Raw genomic sequence first — 19,340 nt, forward strand, 5'->3', positions numbered from 1 at the left:
TTAAAGAACAGTCAAAATGAAGGGTAACTGCTTACCGATATAACTGTTCGAGACATCAATCGCAGTGATATGAACATTGCACGAGATACAGGGAAATACGGTTTCGATATCTGACGTTGAGATATACATATTATTCAAAGATAAAGAGCGTAATTCTTCCTCCAAAGAGAATACTTCTGTGATTTCATCTAACTGGTCTATAAATAAAGTGAAACATTAAAATCCTGATTAGTATTGAATGTAGAAAATTTATACGCTAATTTTGAATACCATAACAAACGCCCCCTTCGCAACGCCTCCCCTAGGAGGGGCGTTTATTTGAAACAGGCAGCAATAAGGAAGTATGATCGAATAAACACCCTCCTAAAATTAAAAAAAAAATGCCCGGGGCGTTTATTTAAAGTAATATATATAGCTTATATTTTAAGTTTAAAATAAAATTTTGCTAGCATAATTATAAAAAGTTAAAACGATGAAAAGACTTTTTATTAGACACGACTCGACGATTAACAATCAATGGCTACGACCTAAGGTTTAACGAAAAAGATATACGTTACGTTGTTACGTTATTTTGTTATTTTTGCAACTAGCTTATTCATGATATGCAACACTGGAGAGTCTTCTGAGAATTTTCAAAAATTTCCATCTAATACGTCACTTAAACAATGGAAAAAGTGACGTATTGGGTGGAAAATTTCAAAAGTTCTCAAAAATTCTCAAAAGACTCTCCAGTGGTGCATATCATGAATTGTTGTTTGTATTTAAATTTAATTTCAAAATAAAATTTGTCAGATTAAAGAAAAAAATAGTCTTCGTACCATAGGAACGTTTCATTACGTAAATTAAGATTTCAATTTTGCTTGGGGAGTACTTAGGGGATATGTTTGCTTTGAGTGTGCAGACGATCAGGGTTAGTAATTTATTTTGACCTTTCAAATTCACTGTAATGGTTATAGAAGTAACAAAAAGCTAAGAAAAAATTCGGACTGAAGGGTCGAAATTTTTCGTTTTCTGGGAGCCTCGAAGGGTACGAAAACCACGAAAAGTCAAAAAAGAAGTCTCTGTAGAAAGATGGAAAATATTCTCCATCTATCTTGTTTTCTAAAACGATAACTTTATCGCTAAAATTCAGTAGTCGTTCAAAAGTTCGGTTGTCGGAGTTGCGGTTGTATACGACATTCTCCAACCGTACTATCCACGGGCTCGGCGACACTTTAGCAATCACACGCAAGTAAATGATAGAAAATATGCCGTTAAAAGAAAACAGGAAAAAAAGACCACTCCGGTCTTTAGATTACACGTATTAGACATACCTATTCCTTTCTCTTTACATTTGGTAGTATACTGCTCAACCAGAGGAGGAAACTTTAATCCAAGGACCAGACCACAAATTTCTTCATTGTTATCGATAACATTTGTGATGACGTCAGAGGGGTTCAAATGTGCGCCATCTTGTGTTTGAAGTGATATTGTCGTGGCAACACCTGTTAGACTGTAATAACGTTCACTAGCCTGAAAAATTAGAATTATCAAAATTTTCGTGCAAGTGCTAAATACAGAAGGTGTGGGAGAAAGTTTACCGTAAGGGAACTAAATTCCGTGGGAATTAATTTTCGCTATTTTCGTGGTTTTTCAAGCCATGAAAATTAGAACCCGTAAATTATGCTATTTTTCATCAAAAAATTAGAAAAATCCCTAGGAAACATAGAGCAAAATCGCGAAAATTAATTCCCGTGAAATGCAATCTTTTGGAATTATTTTTCCATCGCGAAAATTAGTTCCCTTAACGTAAATCAAAATTCTACAGTAGGAACATTTTTAAAGCGAGGCTGTTTTTCATCAAAAAATTAGAAAAATCCCTAGGAAAATGATAAAAAATGTGATTAAAATGGGTCCAAAATAGAGCAAAACCGCGAAAATTAATTCCCGTGAAATGCGATTTTTGGAATTATTTTTCCACCGCGAAAATTAGTTCCCTTAATGTAAATCAAAATTCTACAGTGGGAACATTTTTAAAGCGAGGAGGGGAATAGACCAGTTCACAATTTTTTTTCAAAGACCCTACCATCGTAAAACTGTAAATTACACGGACGTACTATTCCAATAACGATCATTTATAATTATCAGAAACAAATTTTAGGGAAAATCGGAGTCATTAAACTCAGCTCAAATTGCTCAAATTGCAGATGCAGAAAGATAAACTCGGTATACATTCACTCACCATCTGGATAAGGCTATCACTGTATCTCACTAACATTCTGCCGATTGGTAGTGTGAAGGTTTCGATCACAGACTTTCACCGCGATGGACTGTGTTCGAATCCCAAGCTCTTCCAGGCAGAGTGTTAGGGAAATATGGTGATAGACTCTCTACCTTCACTCACATGTCAGTAAACTCAGATGGTAAATACCAACCTTAGGCTTTATTTACATCACTGATTGATGCCAGAGAATAGCGAGTTTATGTATTTACACTTCTGACCCGAAAAATTGAGGACGGTAAAAGTGCTGATTTACCGTCGTCTTCAGTCAGTCAGGATGTAGACAAATTAGAAGCTTACCGTCTCCGTCGCAAAAAAAGAACACAGATACGTAAACTCGCTAATACCCAGGTGTAACCTCTCAGAGGGGGAACTTCTCAAAACAATACGTCATAAAAAAATCTGACGTTGTGTTTTTCAATTACGTAATCTTACGCGTTCGAAAAACAAACAATGCCAGGGTATTATCTAGCGCTATTACTAAGCATCAATCAAGCTAATAATACGCAGGGAACGAGGTTGTTGGGTAAATACCTGATCAATCAGCCATTTTATTGTTTTCTCATCTGCTTGTTGACATGGTACCAACAGACAATGATTCGATATCCGGACTTTGACCCTAAAAATCGGCCCGGACGGTCTTGTAATCGGTTGCGTGGAGGCAGCCGCCGTAGATTGAATATGATTCGTATTTAATCTGTTATCTACGTTAGCGTCATTCTCATCTTGTATTTCTATAGGATGGTAATTGTCTATATGTCGTTGACGGTGATTGCTTTTCGGACCTTTATTCGCTGTTGTTAAATTCCTACGATTTTGAGTATTAGTGCTATTTCGAGGTCTGTGATTTGTATTAGAATTTGACGTCCCTTGGGGAGCATTGACGGTAAAATCAATCCGACTTTGACGTTGTTTTCCGTTCCCTTTCTTACGTGACGACTCGTCGTCGATTATAAAGTCTTGTAGACGTCGATCACCTTCCGTAAACATGGAAGGACTCGATGACCTCATATTTGTTGCTGGACTGGGAGATCGAGAAAAATTAATTCTAGTCTGTAACCGACGTTGAGCGGATGACGTTTTATGTTGTGTCCTACTATTGGGTCTACCGGCATTTGGTCTATTTTTCGTTCTGGATGTACCAACTTCTAAAGGTCTCTCATCCTCGGAAGCAACAGACGTTGAAGGAATTGCGTCAGGTGTTGTGTCGTTGACAAACACAACAGGTGGACTCATGTCTTCAGCCATACTTTCATAATTACTGTCTTCATCTTCCAGTTTTTCTGAACATTCCTGAGGTAAAGAGACAATAAGAAGTGTTGTTAAATCATATCAACCTGTATTTTTGGCCCCTGAACCGAACTACATCCACCATCTTTGATTGGATACTTTGAAAGTGGTACCATACATTTCTTAAGGGGGGGGGGTGGCACCTTCTGAAAAAAGGAATATGGGGGGCTTACATATATATTGTAGATTATTTTCACGCATTGGGCTCTTCCAGAACAAATCCGTTCATGGGGGTGGAGGATGAATTGTCCAGGGGTATTGAAAAAATGCCAAAAAATTGCAATGTCCAGGGGTAATTTTTTGTGTCCATGGGGTTGATTTGATGTTTGTCCAGGGGTATAACCCGTGTCCATGGGGTTAAAAATCAAAATGTCCAGGGGTAATTCATGAAAAAAATAATATATCCTCCACCCCCCATGAACGGATTTTTTCTGGAAGAGCCCATTGTTATGAAATTTGGTGTTCATGAAAGCAAGTTTTCTGTTAGAGTAGTCTGAGTCAAAAAGAAGAAAGAAGTTAATTATTTCGCTTCCTCTCTCTAAAGATATTTCACATATTTGTTAGCTAATTTGTCCAAAGTCCTTGGAGGATAGGCATTTTTAAAGGTTGGGGGATGTCAAGAAGGGGGATCAGACCCATTTCCACTATGTATACGGTTTTTCCTGGAAAAAGTCCGAATCACCTGTTGTTGAAATAGTTGCATAATTTCATCATCATCATCATCATTCTCAGAATCAGGTTGGTTCGTTGTTGATGACATTCTTGGTACATTCATATCCAAATCATCAGTATCTAAAAATGTTGAAAATCGACAGTGTGAAAGTCATACGAGACATGATATTTATTGGATAAAAGGGCTCTAGTGTTAGTAGGGGCCAAACCTTAGGATCCGTGACAACTTTTCTAGGACGTAACCGCATGAATTTCATTCGCAAGTTGGGTTCATAGTGTAACTTTTCTCCGCAAAAAATCATTTGCTCCTTTGTTACTCTCTTACAGTGCACCATCTCTTCTTGCCGACTGTTGCTTTAAAACGCCTGAAAAACTTAACACTAGGTAATACTCAGTGGATTTTTTTCCAGAAAAAGATCCACCCCACCAATTACGCTTTACGCTAATGTATTGAATTTTGATCAAAACCAGTACCCCAAATAAAAAGTATGAGGTAATGGCTAAAAAATGAATAAACGATTTAGCTTCGATTCGAAGTCCCCAAGCCCGAAGAATTAGAAATTTTGCTTTCTCGAAATTTTTGAATAAAAAAAAAAATGAAATTGTATAGTCTTCGTGTACCGCTTGGCGCCCCTCTCCCTCTGGCAACTTTAATGATGATGAAAATCACGTGAAAGTAAGAACAGTCGAAGCTCACTTTAACAGTTTGTTATAAAAAAGATCGTATATTGTCAGTAAATCATTAAAACACAGGTTGCAAAATTAAAGTCTGAAGACAAATCACGCTTTTACTCGAAATTTTTATGTGCTTGTTTATGGCATTTATTTCTGATTGGTTCGAATTTATTGAAACTAATAAAGTTATCAGCTGTAAGTTGTAAAGTAAGTAAGATGGAATAAAATCACGTTAACTTTGTATATGTAATCACATGTTTTAACTGCATTGGCATAATCTTGCAACCCAATTCAGATCATAACGCAAATTTCTAAAACAAGGTTCAAGAATTTAAGGGAAGAAGGCCAAGAGATCAAAGCATCAGCGATACAAACCAAGGGTTTGCGGTTCGGATTAGACTGCACGCATCCCCTCTGATATGTTTTGATATAGGGGCTGCGTATCGTCAATATTTCTACAAAATTTGGAGTAACTCTCGGACGGGAATTTCATACAAGATACGCATCCCCTATATTAAAACCAATTCTGGGGATGCGTACAGTCTAGGTTCGAATCCCTGCTCCTTCCAATGTTCCGTTCAGTCTACAGATAGCCGATTCGGTTAAAACAATAGAAAGACTGCCTACAAGTGATACTTTTATGGACCTACCTGGTTATGCATTTAACACATATATAATTGATATCTACGTGACGTGACCATTAAACAATCATTCAGAACACAAATAGTGACGATCTATTTGAATTAGTCGTTTGTTTCTTATAAAAAAACGTTTAGAAACCAAAATTTCATGCTCTTGAAATATTCTTTCATATTCAAGACTTCGTGAGCAAAAAAAAAACATCTATCTCATCAAAAAATTCAGTAATTTCAGTGGTCAAAGCCGTTTTTTTCTGTGAGACGGAAAATTTCTTCATAGAGATATTTTGGTATATAATGACACTCACAGGCCCCACGATGGTTGGGGCCGATGGCCAGAAAATTTTCAGATTTTTTACCCCCTAGATTGACTAGAAAGGCACTAAAATTTTTTAATTAAAACAACTCAGAATGTTCTTAAAATCCCTATCGTACAGCGAAAATATACATCTATCAAAGTTCTAATACAAGATTTCTTTTCGATGGAATTATTCTAGAGAATAAAATCACTATTTCTCGCTAAATAACCATTTCTAACTGAGATGGAAAACTTTGACAACAATTTCTGTGAGACGGAAATCCGTCTGAGGCGGAAGAACTTTGATCACTGTAATTTGGCTAAACATTGATATATGTTTATTAATAGTGGTTCTTATAGATAAAGATGCGTTTTTTGAGCCGAAAAATTCTTTTTTTACAAAAATCTGCTTGAGCCATCTTTTACCTACTTTCATGCAAAAAATCAGAAAAAAACAATGATCCAATGATTTCACGAAGTCCAAAAACCCGTTTTTTTAGCCGTTTTTTGGCCCAAATTTGCCCAATAACATTTTGATTTGAAAATCGGACTCCGTCATATTCGAAGGTTTATAGTTATGCATCTTCGTGCAAAATATCATAAAGAATGAAAAATCCAATCTCGAGAAAAGCTAATACATAAGTAATTGATAATGTGCTTATAAAAAATATCGAATTTGGCCAGTTTTTCTATAGGAACACGCCAAGCAACTAAAATTTCCTGTCTTAAACACACATATTCTTCAAAAGTAAGCCTTCATGAGCAAAAAAAACATCTATCTTGTAAAAAAATTGAGTAATTTGACTAAGAACATTGATGTATGCTTATTAATAGTAATTCTTATAGATAAACATGCGTTTTTTGAGCCAACAAATTTTTTTTGCAAAATTCTGTTTGAGCCATCTTTTACCTATGATGGTACCCTACTTTCATACAAAAAATCAAAAAAAATTAATGATCCAATTTTTCACAAAGTCCAAAAAAACCGTTTTTTAGCCGTTTTTTGGCCCAAATTTGCCCAAAAAATTTTTTTTTCGAAAATCGGGCTCCGTCACATTTTGGCAACCACCATTTTGCACCTTTGTACCAAAAATCAAACGATTCCTATGATTCAATCCTGAGAAAAGTTGGTAACAGACGAACGGACGGACGAACAGACGAACGGACGAACGGACGAACAAACACAGGTTAATTTATAGGACCTCCACCGGGGTAGGTCCAAAAAACTTTGATTACTGGGCTATCCTCGTAAAATATCGACTTGATCTAAACGAAAATTTCCCTACCAGTGGGGACGAATGGTTTAGCAATACAAGGGGACTGAGGCGATTCAGGTGAATCCTTCTCCTCGTGCGTTGATTGGTTCAATTGACGTTGAAGAAGGTCGTCTTCAGGATTCAGTTTCTTCTTTTTGAAAGGGATTCCTGGTGACAAATCATCGTCATCGTCCGTTGACTCAACTGCGTTTTCCTATATTTATAATCATAAAGTTACATCTATCCGCAGACACGTGTTTCGTCCTTCTCAGGACTCATCAGTGCGGCTCGGGTAAGCGAGCACAGACTGCTGTTGTCACCAGAGTGCTCCAAACACTAAGTGTTGAGCTTCTCATAAACGCTTGTGGTGAAATTCGAAATTATAAGGTTATAACCACTTGAAAAATAAATTCAGCTACAAGATTTCTTTCATAGTCCTATTAAGCAAGATGAGCTGGAGTTTTTATAAGATGCTTCACTAATTGGTCACATGAAATAATGGACGCGCTCTTTAGAAAAAGTAAAGAAATTGTTTTTATTACATGTTAACGACCAACCAAATCAAATAAGAACTTGTAAAAACTCCAGATTGTCCCTATTAAGCAAAACATTCAAATTTACTGGTTATATTTATTTTCAAAGTCGAAATATCAGTAGTTTAAAACTTCTTTTCTACTAGAAAAAAAATTTAATGTGAGGTACGAAATTTTGCGACCATAATTAGAAATCGTCAAATCTTGGTTGGCTTCAGTATGTTAGTTAGTTTGTAAAAAGATTAGATATCTTGCACAGGGTCATAGTAGGAAGCTCTGATCAAAATTGTTACGTGAGTAACAATGGGTTTTCGGGCTCTAAACATTCGATTTTTTGACGTCATTTTAACTTTCGAAGCTCCTGCAGTAGCAAAAAAATCGAATCTACGTCAAAGCACTTGAAAGGCTTCTATTTTTTGAAAATCTTCAAAGTGGAACTCACTAAGAAACGAGATGAAAAATCCCGGTTTTTAGCGAGGTGCTCGCTATACGAGGCCTTGAATTTTGATCGGCACATTTTCTTAAATATCCATTCTCCCAACTATTTAACACCTCCTTAACCTTGCAGTTTAATTGTCACGTGGTCTTTCCAGGTATAATCCATCATGGACCCCATGAGTCAAGTTTTCCTCGATCAAAATTTCAGTTCTACGTCGGTTTTCGAGTTTTGAAGCCTCCACCGTAATTCCAATGTATTAAAACTTTGAGAATTTTCAAATTTTCAGGTTAATCTGAAAAAAGTTGAGTGAGCCCTGACAAAAAATAAGATAAAAATCATACTTGAAAGCCGGCTCTATCACCCATTGTTTCCGAATCGGGGAAATCTTCAAACATTAGACGATTCCGATTTTCCGCAACGCTCTTATTAGTACCACGTTGTAGCGATTTGCGTTTCTTTTTCGTCATTGCGTCACGTAAAAGAACGGCGACGCGACGACGTAAGGCGAGAAGAGATTCTGAGTTTTGACTGTCACTCGCCGTCAGTTCTTCTTCATCGTTACGTATTGCCGTTTGCACCAATTGTAGCGGCGTGTGGCCCTGAAAACAATGAAAGGGGGTTTCAATTAAAGAAAGTTTTGATGAACTTATAAATTAACATTTGAATTTTTATTTTATACGAGACCCTACCTAATCGAGACTTTCAAGACCCCTTAGCTTGTGACTCATCAAAAAGGGGCGCTGAGTATACATTGAGTTTGAACAAACTAAAACGTCACACCGAAGAAAATAACGACGTTCTACAGTGATAACAAATGTAAAGTGACTCGATCCAAACTACCAAGCAGTTTGTTATAAAGGAAAGAATTCGCAAAAAGTAACGATCAGGTCTATTGATTTATTTCTATAATTCTCATACGAAAATAAAACTTTACCTCTTTGCATTTGACGTAGACATCTGCATTGTATTCCAAAAGAAGTTTAACGACTTTCAAATGACCGTTTTGTGAGGCGTCGTGGAGTGGCGTAATACCGCCACAATGTGCACCGCCCGGATCGTTAACGTCAGAACCGTATTCAAGCAACAGTTTTACGATATCTACAAAATAAAAGGAAAGTCTCCAGACCTTTAAAATTAGCGCAGCTTATAAAGTAAAGGAAAAATTTGAGCTTTCTTTAACACTGTGGCGAAGTTTCTACCTCTTTGTGAAGACAATTAATGTGAATGGAGACTTAATCCACACAACGACTTGATAGAATCTGTTCTCCCTCTGAGTCATCAAAGGCTTTATTTACCATAAAATCTGAAAAACCGACCCGGGATCTGGATTGGAGATAAGTGGCTTCATTTCTCATTCAAGAGATTTCTCTCAAGTATTTCGGCTCAAAGCTTAAAGTCTAAATGACATGAAAGTCAATAGAGAGAAAATCTATTGTTATTAAAAAACTATACCATAAAAGCCATGGTTGGAGGCCTCATGAATAGGCTGCCATCCGCAATAGTCTCTAGCTTTGACGTCTGCACCCTTAAAACATAAGAGAGAATAAATTGAGTTCCGAATTCGATATTAAAATTCATTCCACTGTCGACAGCAGTGAGAAGGACAGTAGATAGGATGCATGTCAAGCAAGGAGTAATGGAAGAGCGAGGGGCATCGATGCCTTATAGCTGAAGTCAAGTATTACATTTATGCAATATCCTCTGCAGAAAGAACTAAGAAACATACGTTGCAGTACTTTAAATGGCAATAGCTTTCAATACAGAGTTTTTTGTTGGTTTTTTTATTGTATTTTGAAATCTAATTTAAATTGTGCGTGCATCGGTTTACAATTTGAAGGAATTCGAAGCAAATTTTTCAGCCTTTCAAAGTAAAAATTTCGATGAAATTTCAGAGGGATAATTTTTGGATTTCTCAAAAGATCTCCAGTAGTGAGAGTGTTAATTAAGTTTATCTCAATGAAGATTGAAGAAGTGCAGAATAACTAATTTCAATAGTTTCTTAAACTATTTTGAGTGCTATGACTGCTTCGTTAGCAAGATGATTGAATCCTTAGAGTCTTCAAGCGTTACTTTTATAAATAAAGTGAACTTCTTATGAGCTCCTCTGTGAATCAATTACCATATCAACATTTTAAAAACGAGGTAAGCGTTGCTCGTGACGTAATTAATGAAAAAATATATTACCAGTTTCAATAGTTCTTCAACTCTGGCGATGTTTCCATTAATTGCTGCAACATGGAGAGGTGTCTCACCACGTTCGTTGACTTTCTTCACCTTAAATGGGAAAGAGAATGGATGTTACAGAAATTCCTAAACAAGCATCCGCCATTCTAGAGAAAAAGTTACATTACGTCATTGACTGGATTCTAATAGCAGGGATCTAACAGCGTCGTGGTTCATGATTATTTGATAACAATTTTAAAAAGGTTCGATCGAGTTGACGTCTGCTCGGAATCGCTCACATAAATGGTATAATTATATTTTCATAGAGATTCAAACATTGACTTAAAGATATTTCATCTATTTCATCTAAGGCTCGAACTGTATGGACGTTGCATTGATATGATCAATACTTTTGCAAATTTTCCGAATAACCCCATTAAATCAAGACCGGTGCTATACTTTAACATTGAGGATTTTGAAGGTCATTTCTAGGTATATTCCTTGGAAGGAGGGAGAGAAATCCATGACAAAATAAAAATGCGACGCAAGGCTGCGCGATGCCTTTGCTTTGGTATCACATATTAAAGAAAGATTTTTTTCATAATACAGTTGAGTTTCTATCTATAACTTGAAGACACACGGAAAGTACCAATTTGTCCGTATTATAAAAATTTCGAGATGTAGATTGAGGTTTATAAGGTATTGTTAACTGAAGAGACGATAGCATAAAACTTGTTCAAGTTAAGGAGATATTTATGGAGCGATGGCCAAATGGTCGCGGTTCAAATGGTCGCGGTTCAAATCTCCGCTTTTCCGTTCAGTTCATAGATAGCCGAGCCGGCTGGCCGTGGACCCCGTGAAAACAAACGAAAGACTGTCTAAAAGTCCTAGATTACTGGGCTATCCACGTAAAATATCGACTCTATCCATCTATTCATGTTCAAGAGGTTCGAAATGAAAAGATTCTACCGGGTGCACCAAAGATTTTTGGTATTTTTATGTGTAAGGAAGGTAAGTGTTAAGAGAAAAGTTTGCTCGCTGTTTTTAATGATTTTTTGAAATTTCGACCTGGAAAAAAAGTCAAAACTACTTTTTCAAATTTAATGTATGATAGCTCAAAATTCAAGTTAAAGCATCCTCTATACAATAAAAAAAGAATGAACAAAAAATCTAAATCCTGAAATCTTGTATACTTTTTTTTTGGCGCACCCGGTACTGTACCTTCTTTTTACTTTCCCGTGAAGTTCTTTGTTTTGTAGATGAAGTTGAAGATAAGTGGTTTTCTTCCTCGTCATTCCCTTCGTCATCTGTAAGAGAGAAAGAGAGAGAAATGAACACTTACAATCTTGCTCGAAATATATTGAGACTTTAGTGTATTTTAACGTTTTCAGAAATTAAAGTTCGGGCGAGAATTGCAGCTTCAGTACTTCCACTTTTTTTTGCATTGAATATTTTGATTTTTGAGGGGTTCGGTGGCTTCTAGGCTATATTTCAAGCCTGATCGAAACAACTTTAAGCTTTTAAATCCTGATTTCTAAGTCTTAAGTCTCATGTTAAAACTTAGAGTTAAAACTCTACTTTCCAACTCCAGTTTAACGCGCTTAAAAATCATTTGTGGTGTTTAAAATCGCCTTTTGTCTCAAATATTTTGTGTGGGATTGTAGAAACGGTTGTGTAAAAGTAGTTCATTCGGCTCGACCAACCGGATCATTCATACTAGGCTCAACTTCTATCTTTCAACGCAAATTTTATGCTCGAATAAAACAAAAAAAATCCCCACAATAAATTCGAATTGAGAAAAACTCTTCCCAAAAAACACCCCCATATATTCACCCAAGGAACAAATGTGCTAAATATTAGTCAAATCCAACCATTTTTGATGTCTCCAGGCTGCCCTAAAGTTTGTGACACACAGACAGACAGATACACACAGACAGACAAACATTGTCAGATTATAGCTCAACTGAAGTTGAAAATTACAAGGCCTTTCTCTCAAACAAAGAGACAAGTTATAATTTAACGCCAAACTTATGCCACCGTATACCTTGATTGGTGCCCAGCCCATTGCCTGTCGTGAATCCCTCTACAATCCACAATAAAACACAAAAGTAAGATAATAATGAGTATTTACCACTTTCCAGCATTTCGACCTCATCGGGCGTCAAATGGACGTCATCTGAACCATCATCGTCCAATGGCGAAGAAACAGCTTCCTGGCTATCATCCCCTTCCGTTTCCATCTCTTGGCGAAGCGTCGCTATTTTTTTCAACACGTTCTCGTGCATGATGGGTCCTTCATTGACTTTCACGACTTCTGCCCAGTCCTTGTACGCTTTCAACTGAAACAAGTGATATACTTATATGGACCTACCTGATTGATCAACAGAAAACATTTAAATAGAAAATAAACAAGAAATCCCGAAAACCCTTGAAAATATAGATACTCAGTGGCGGATCTATAGGCAGTTCAAAATTTACGAAGGAATGTTTCTTTCAGCCATACTCTTTATAACGAAATCAAGACTCTCCGTCATAAATTTTGAATATCTCTTCGATCCGCATCTGATACTTACAATGGTTTTGATATGCCCGCTACTTTGAGCACACTCAATGGCTTTCATGTAGATCTCCTTGATTTCTGGGTAAGGTCTTTCCAAATCTTCTAAACATTTGCCGATAGCACAGTACGTTGAACTTTTCTATAAGATGGAAATTAGAAGTTCCTTGTAAAAAAAATTACACTGACTAAGAAAAGGATTTGTAAGAATATATACACCTTTTCGACCATAGCCGTCAATTGCCGTTTTACCACCCTAAAACCGTCCCTGTTTTTTTTTAAATTCGCACTTAAAGAGAATAGAAAAAAGTGTAAAAACAGGATTGGATCGAGTTTAGGGTGGTAAATTAAATAATAAAGTGGCACGCCCCTGACCGCGTGACTACGGTCGAAAAGGTATATTGATAGGAAAATGATTTTCCAATTTAGAAGCTTGGAGATAAATGATCCAACATCAAATTCAAAAAAAAAAATCCCGTACTAAAACCTAACTTAGTTATGCCTTTGCTTGATACGGAAAATAAATAATTGAGAGAAATGGGCTCTTCCAGAAAAAAAATTTTACATGGGGGGTGGAGGATATAAATTTTTTTAGTGATTTACCCCCCGGACAGGGTGACTTTTGGCCCCCCCGGACAATAGGTTTTACCCCCCCGGACAATCATCTGCTGACCCCCCGGACACACCAAATTACCCCCGGACAGAGTAAATCTACACCTTGGACAAGGCAAATTTTGATGATTTTTTGCTACCCCCGGACAATATATCCTCCACCCCCCCCCCCCATGTAAAAATTTTTTCTGGAAGAGCCCAATAGGCTTTGACCTTCTTCTGCTTTCGGTTCAAAGAGTGGTTAGTAAATTAACAAGGTATCGTTAAAGAAAGGAAGTGTATCCAAAATGCTAGGGATAAGAGCAGCGAAAATTCCAAGCACTTTCCTGTGGCCGTTACAAAATCTAATGAGATTAGTTTGTTTAGCTCACTTTTTGATCATGTGATTGAATCTTAAACCAATCCCAAGAGAAGTGAGTACTTGGCCATTGGCTTGATTTCTAGATCAAAGAACGGCGAGAGGGCAAAGTACTTGGAATTTTGCCTGAAGAGTGACAAAATCCTCAATGTTTAGGGAATGGACACAATGTAATTAATGAGATTAAAAAGTGAGATCATTAATCGTTGTTACCTCCTTCAAATCATTCTTTCTCAATTTAAGTTCTCTTTGATAAAATTCCAACGCCTTTCCATATTCTTTGCACTCAGAGTAAGTGACTGCAATTGATATGTAGATGGGTGCGATCAATTTGTCTTCTATCCTCAACTCTCTCGCGACGTCAAGCTAAAGAAATGTGGGAAGAAGATACAAGTCAAAAATTATTCTACGCCCCGGAAATTCATGAAAATAATAGCTCATTCAGGCTCATTGGAAAGATAATTTCAAGCAGATTTCTTATCACTTAAGGGGAATATAAGCTTAATAATAGACTCAATTTGATAATATCTCTTGTAGGTTATAATGATGTTATTTTTCTATGCTAAATATCTTGTACATCATGTATTATCCATGTCTTGTATAATGTTATGTAATATTATAAAAATTTCTGTTTCATTCTTAATTCTGGAGACTCGATTTATTCACCTGTTTCTGGTAATATTCGATAGCTTTTTCAGGGCACATGACGTCATACGAAAGATCACCAAAATGTTCATATGAAGTCATTCTTTCTTGTTCACTCGTGCAACAATCCAACCGTGTTTGAAGCTTCACACCTTTCATTGCTGAACAAAAATTGATAAAAAATCGAAGGAACGGAATATTCGTCTTGAATTTTTCAATAAAATTTAAGCCCTTTCAATCGAAAATTTTGCGGATGGCACGAAAAATACCACCAGAAAAATTGCAAGAATCAACCCCTTCTTGCTTTTATTTCTCAATTAATTTCAGCTTTTCCTCCCGATCGAGTTGAAATTTCATTCCGGACGAACAAAAATGGAACGAAAGTTGAAACAGGCCCACTAACCTTTTCCAAATCCCAATTGGAAGTTCTATGGATGGTAACACGAAATACAAGAACCCTTACTACAACCCATCCTTGCCTATAATCAAGCAGAGGGCCATCAGAGGTAAGTGTAATACAATCTATTTTTGTAATATTAGCATTATTTGTGGACGAATCCAGGACGAGAAAGGCTGTAATCACTAACCCCGAAGAAAAGAGTTTTTAACAGATCCTGCGGTCTCTTAAGAGACATAAATATCCTGAAATATCCCAAAACAAGATCTTGGGACATTTATGAGCAAAGCTTCTTACCAAATTTGAGGTTCTTGATGATCAGTTCAATGGATTGTGGATTCTCGTTAGCAGATGCTTTGTAAACTTGCTTCAATGCTTGCAGAGCTGAGCTGAATTCACCAAGACGCAAAAGTGTCTAAGATGTTATGAGAGATGATCTTGAGCCAAACTATTCAATATTGCAATTTCAAATTAAAGTGAAAATTTTCTTTCTCTGTTGGCTGGAATTGAAATGGGACAGTAGTTTGTAAACTGCCACCATAAATGGTGCCGGCTCAAAAGATGGGTAAAGGGAGGTTTTTGCATATAATGTAAGGGGTTGAAATAATAAATGGTGGTCTTAGACCCTATAGACACTCTTAGACCCACACAGGCTGTTAAAAATTACAGGAATGAAAAAGGGAGACATACTGAGGTCTGACACATATTGGGAAAATCAAACAATAAGAACCGCATCATTTTTCACTGTTTAACATACAATGAACAGTACATTAAAAAATTTAATGTTGATGAATGACATTATATCATTATAGAAAATTTTACCACTCCTAATTGCATTTGAGCATCTAGTTCCTGTTGTTTACTTTTCATCTCTTTGCCAATCATAACAGCAGATTTTGCACTCTGTAGTGCTTTTTGGTATGATTTGGCATTCAAGTATAGTCCACTCAGCGTGTAATGGCATCTGTAAGTGTTTTCTCTGAGTTTCTGCTCCCTGCAATGGAGTAAAGAAGCTGTTTTTAGTGTGTAAAGGTAATTCTTGATATTCATGATGTAATCTTTTATACAGAAACACACGAAAAACACCGGGCGTTTGCCACCAGTTTAATTGTATGAACTCAAAACTGGTGGCAAACACCCGATGTCTTTTGGGTGTTTCAACATGGATTAACGTTATAGAGGCAGTGAAACTCTGGAATCTTATTAAAAGCAAGGCTTCAGTATCGTAGATTGTTTAGACTAATGATGCACTCTGTTATATTTTAATTTGGGTAAAGAGGAGTCCAAAACCTTTCAAAAAATGTTAAGGTTTTTAATGCTGATGGACCAACTAAGGGATTTTTGACAAGGAATACCATTAGCTCCAGTGGGTATACTTACTTTAAAATCAAGAGAGTTTTAAGAAACTTCAAGTAGAAATTTTTATCTTATACAGTACAGATTAATTATTGTACACATAAATAAAATATGATGGGTAAGTTAGAAATTAATGTCTGATACAGAAGAACTTTGAATAATGGGATGAAAACTTTCCAAATTGAGACTTTGACATTTGTGTAAATATATTGCTGACCAAATCGTACCAAATTGAGATTTTGACATAGTTTTCATAAAATATATTGGCCCTCACATTATGATTTACACTTACTTTGAAATCAGTAGAGCTTTACTGACAAACTTCAAGGCTTCCTTATAATCTTGTTTCCACTCGTAAACCAAACCAAGATTCAAGTAAAGCCTTGATTTCATTTGAAGGAATTCCTTTGGTGTTAGACTAGTGCTAAGCGTATTACACAGCTCTAGACTTTGAAAATAAGCTTTTTCAGATTTCTTTAGACATTGTTTTGTTCCTCCAGGGTCATCATCAAAATCTTCAGCTTGGACAAAATAGGTTCTGCCAAGAGTAGCCAATGCCCTTTGCTGCTCCAAAACATTATCAACTGAACGTGCAAGCTAGAAATATAAGAAGATGTAAAAATTAGTTGACAATGAGTTATTTGCTAACCCTCCTAGGGAAATTGTCTCAGGGGGCAATCGTCCAGATGAGCAACTGTCTGGGTGACAATTGTCCTAGAATTCAAGAAACAATGATTATCTCATGGATGCAGTGTAAACAGCAGTAGCATAGTTGTAGCACATCAGGTTATTAATCACATAGTACCGTTATATATAGGATTGGTAAAATGTCAAGTAAGGGGCAAAATTTTTCGAAACTCAGTCTGCAATAGGTTCGATTTTCAATAACAATACCCATCACCTTACAAACCTAGTACCCCTAGAAAAGATTTCAAGTCCCACAAGCAATCATGTTATTCATCACAATGTCAAAGTAAGATAGAGTCTGTGGTCGGGGGATCTCAAGGTAAACGACCTACCGTACATGTGGCCCTTAAGTTCCCAAAGTGCACTCTAAGAGCCTAAGGGTGAAAACTTGAAAAATCTTTTACCATATTTTGCCTAAAAATGGTCAAAAACTTTCAAGAAACTACATCGTTAGAGTTAATTTTTTGCCCACATTTACTCAAACCCTTCATGCTCAAACTTAGCTAAATTTCTCTGCAATGTAAGGATCCCATTTCAAAAGCCTAATTTTGGGCCAAACCCTAGGGATTGTGTCAGATAAGGAAAATAGTTCTCTTTAAAAAACTAACCTTTAAGTGCTTCTGTTGGTGTTTGATTGCATCATCAAATTGTCTCAGCTCACATAAACATTCACCAACTTTGCGGTTACCCACCGCAACACCAATTACATCATTAATAGCTTCACTCAGATGAACTTCTTCCTTGTGTGCATCTATAGCTTCATCAAAACAACCTGTTGAGATGTTATGTTAAGATGATTCAGACCATGTGAAAATTCCCTTTAACGGTCAAAAAAACTTGATTTTTTACTATCAAAATGTAAGATTGAACTTTTATGTACAATTATTCTTTAATATTTTTATTGTGATTACCCTACCCTATGTAGTGACTATCCTTCTGTTGGACTTAATCAACTTTAGTCCTTCAAAGTCACCCCAAGGGATTGTCAGTGGTCAAAGCAAAAAGGCTTTTATTTCAAAACAGAAAATGGATTTTACACAGAAATTAGCACATATTCTTGAGATTCGGTGAATTATGAGTATTGAGACAGAAAAGCCTTTTTAAAATCCGTCTGAGACAGAAAAACTTTTAACAGTGATTGAAATTGGAAGGAATCCGGACAAAAAAGTTGCGTCACACACACTAACTGTTTTAAAAAGCTGTTTAAAATTCTTACCAAAGCTTGACAACGTTTCTCCAATCACATTACAAATCTTTGCAGCTTCTGTCAAATCTTCTTTTTGCAAAGCTCTCTTTTTCTGGGTTTCCAAAACTAAAAAACAAAAAGAAATTTGCAAAGTATGCAAAGTGATTTATTGACCTATTTCTCTATGTATTGAGGGAAGACAAGGAGAATTTTTTTTTCTTGACAAATCAGCTTTCAGGAAAAAAATCTGTCAAATCAAAAGAGCCAATCAGTCGATACGCTTTAATTTTAGCAAATTTTACATTCTGATCTGCCGAATGCCACCAAGAAAGGTGGCTGAACCAAAGTTTTATGAATCATTTCGAATTGTACATATCTACAACACTGGTCAAAATTTCAAGTCATTCATAGCAAAATGTCATTCTTAAGCGCCCTCCCACCCCGGAAGATAAGAAGATACTCAAAAGGTTAATGTATATTTCAGTCAATACCATTAACTTAATAAAGACTGTCCAGTGAGCCCTTATTGTTGTAAGCTAAGAATTGGGTAGTGTAGTGGCAGATTTAAGGGGCCAGCGTTAACATAGGGCTGGCATAAGAAGGGTTGATAACTTATTGGTTCTAATTTAGGCCTTTGAGTCCCAAAACCCAGGCATCGAAATAAGGGATAGAAAGTACATCGCAAATTTTTGATGATAAGCATGATTTTGCATCCTAAAATGGATCAATTTTCAATTTTTAGCTTGTAAGTAATCCAAAAACGCATCGCGAATTGCGAAATGCGATAGGCTAATTCGATCCCTGAAAACCCCAAACAGGAATGATGGAAAATTTAATACAATTTTTTGAGATAAAAAATGAAATACTTACCTTTGATTTCTCGTTTGCAACGACTATTCATTTCCAAAAATACTTTTTCTCAACAAAGATTTTTAACTAAGGTTAAAAAGAGAAAGTCCTGGATAAGTTTTAATTAAAAATGATTTTCTATGAGGCCAAATGCATTTAGCAAAAAATTGTGCTAATCATCAGCAGGTTTCTATATGAGCAAACTCCAGTTTTTGTTGTCTAACTGTTTGGCTTTAAACCTTGAGACAAAATTTATTACTATTAGGAAAAAGCATATTTTGCTTTGGACTAATCTAGAAATCCAAGCAAAAAGTTTTGGAAAAAATAAAAATAACCTTAGATCAATAAGTCCTAAATTTTCAGGTAAATCAGCTCATTCAAACAACTTTACCACTTTATTGATATTTATGGATCACTTGCAAAAAAATAGAAAAGTGATACTGCTAAACCGCGTCGCGTACGGGAAAAA

At 36.2% G+C, this 19,340-nt stretch overlaps 1 protein-coding gene across 1 annotated transcript; it reads right to left on the minus strand.

Moving 5' to 3' along the window:
• On the minus strand, positions 1-18,957 carry LOC136802283 (tonsoku-like protein). The gene is made up of 20 exons (XM_067058997.1): positions 18,893-18,957; positions 18,053-18,148; positions 17,445-17,608; positions 16,442-16,746; positions 15,616-15,787; positions 15,091-15,208; positions 14,418-14,557; positions 13,965-14,117; positions 12,798-12,923; positions 12,356-12,563; positions 11,446-11,531; positions 10,246-10,335; positions 9,514-9,586; positions 8,996-9,159; positions 8,403-8,660; positions 7,120-7,303; positions 4,233-4,342; positions 2,795-3,553; positions 1,314-1,512; positions 1-197 (listed from the first exon to the last, which is right to left on the minus strand). The coding sequence occupies exons 1-20, from the start codon at positions 18,921-18,923 to the stop codon at positions 1-3; spliced, it is 3,633 nt and encodes a 1,210-aa protein (XP_066915098.1). The 5' UTR covers positions 18,924-18,957.
• Between the last annotated feature and the right edge of the window lie 383 nt (positions 18,958-19,340).

Source organism: Clytia hemisphaerica, unplaced genomic scaffold (genome assembly GCF_902728285.1).
Source record: "Clytia hemisphaerica strain Z4C2 unplaced genomic scaffold, Clytia hemisphaerica genome assembly, whole genome shotgun sequence".
NCBI lineage: Eukaryota > Metazoa > Cnidaria > Hydrozoa > Leptothecata > Clytiidae > Clytia > Clytia hemisphaerica.

Bases quoted from the DNA above. Each gene is read 5' to 3' on its own strand.
- LOC136802283 (XM_067058997.1), bottom strand. From the start codon at position 18,923: ATGAATAGTCGTTGCAAACGAGAAATCAAAG. The intron at 18,149-18,892 runs GTAAGTATTTCA...TTTGTTTTTTAG, and splicing joins TTGCAAACGAGAAATCAAAG to TTTTGGAAACCCAGAAAAAG. The intron at 12,564-12,797 runs GTAAGTATCAGA...CACTTGTTTCAG, and splicing joins GCGGGCATATCAAAACCATT to TTGAAAGCGTACAAGGACTG.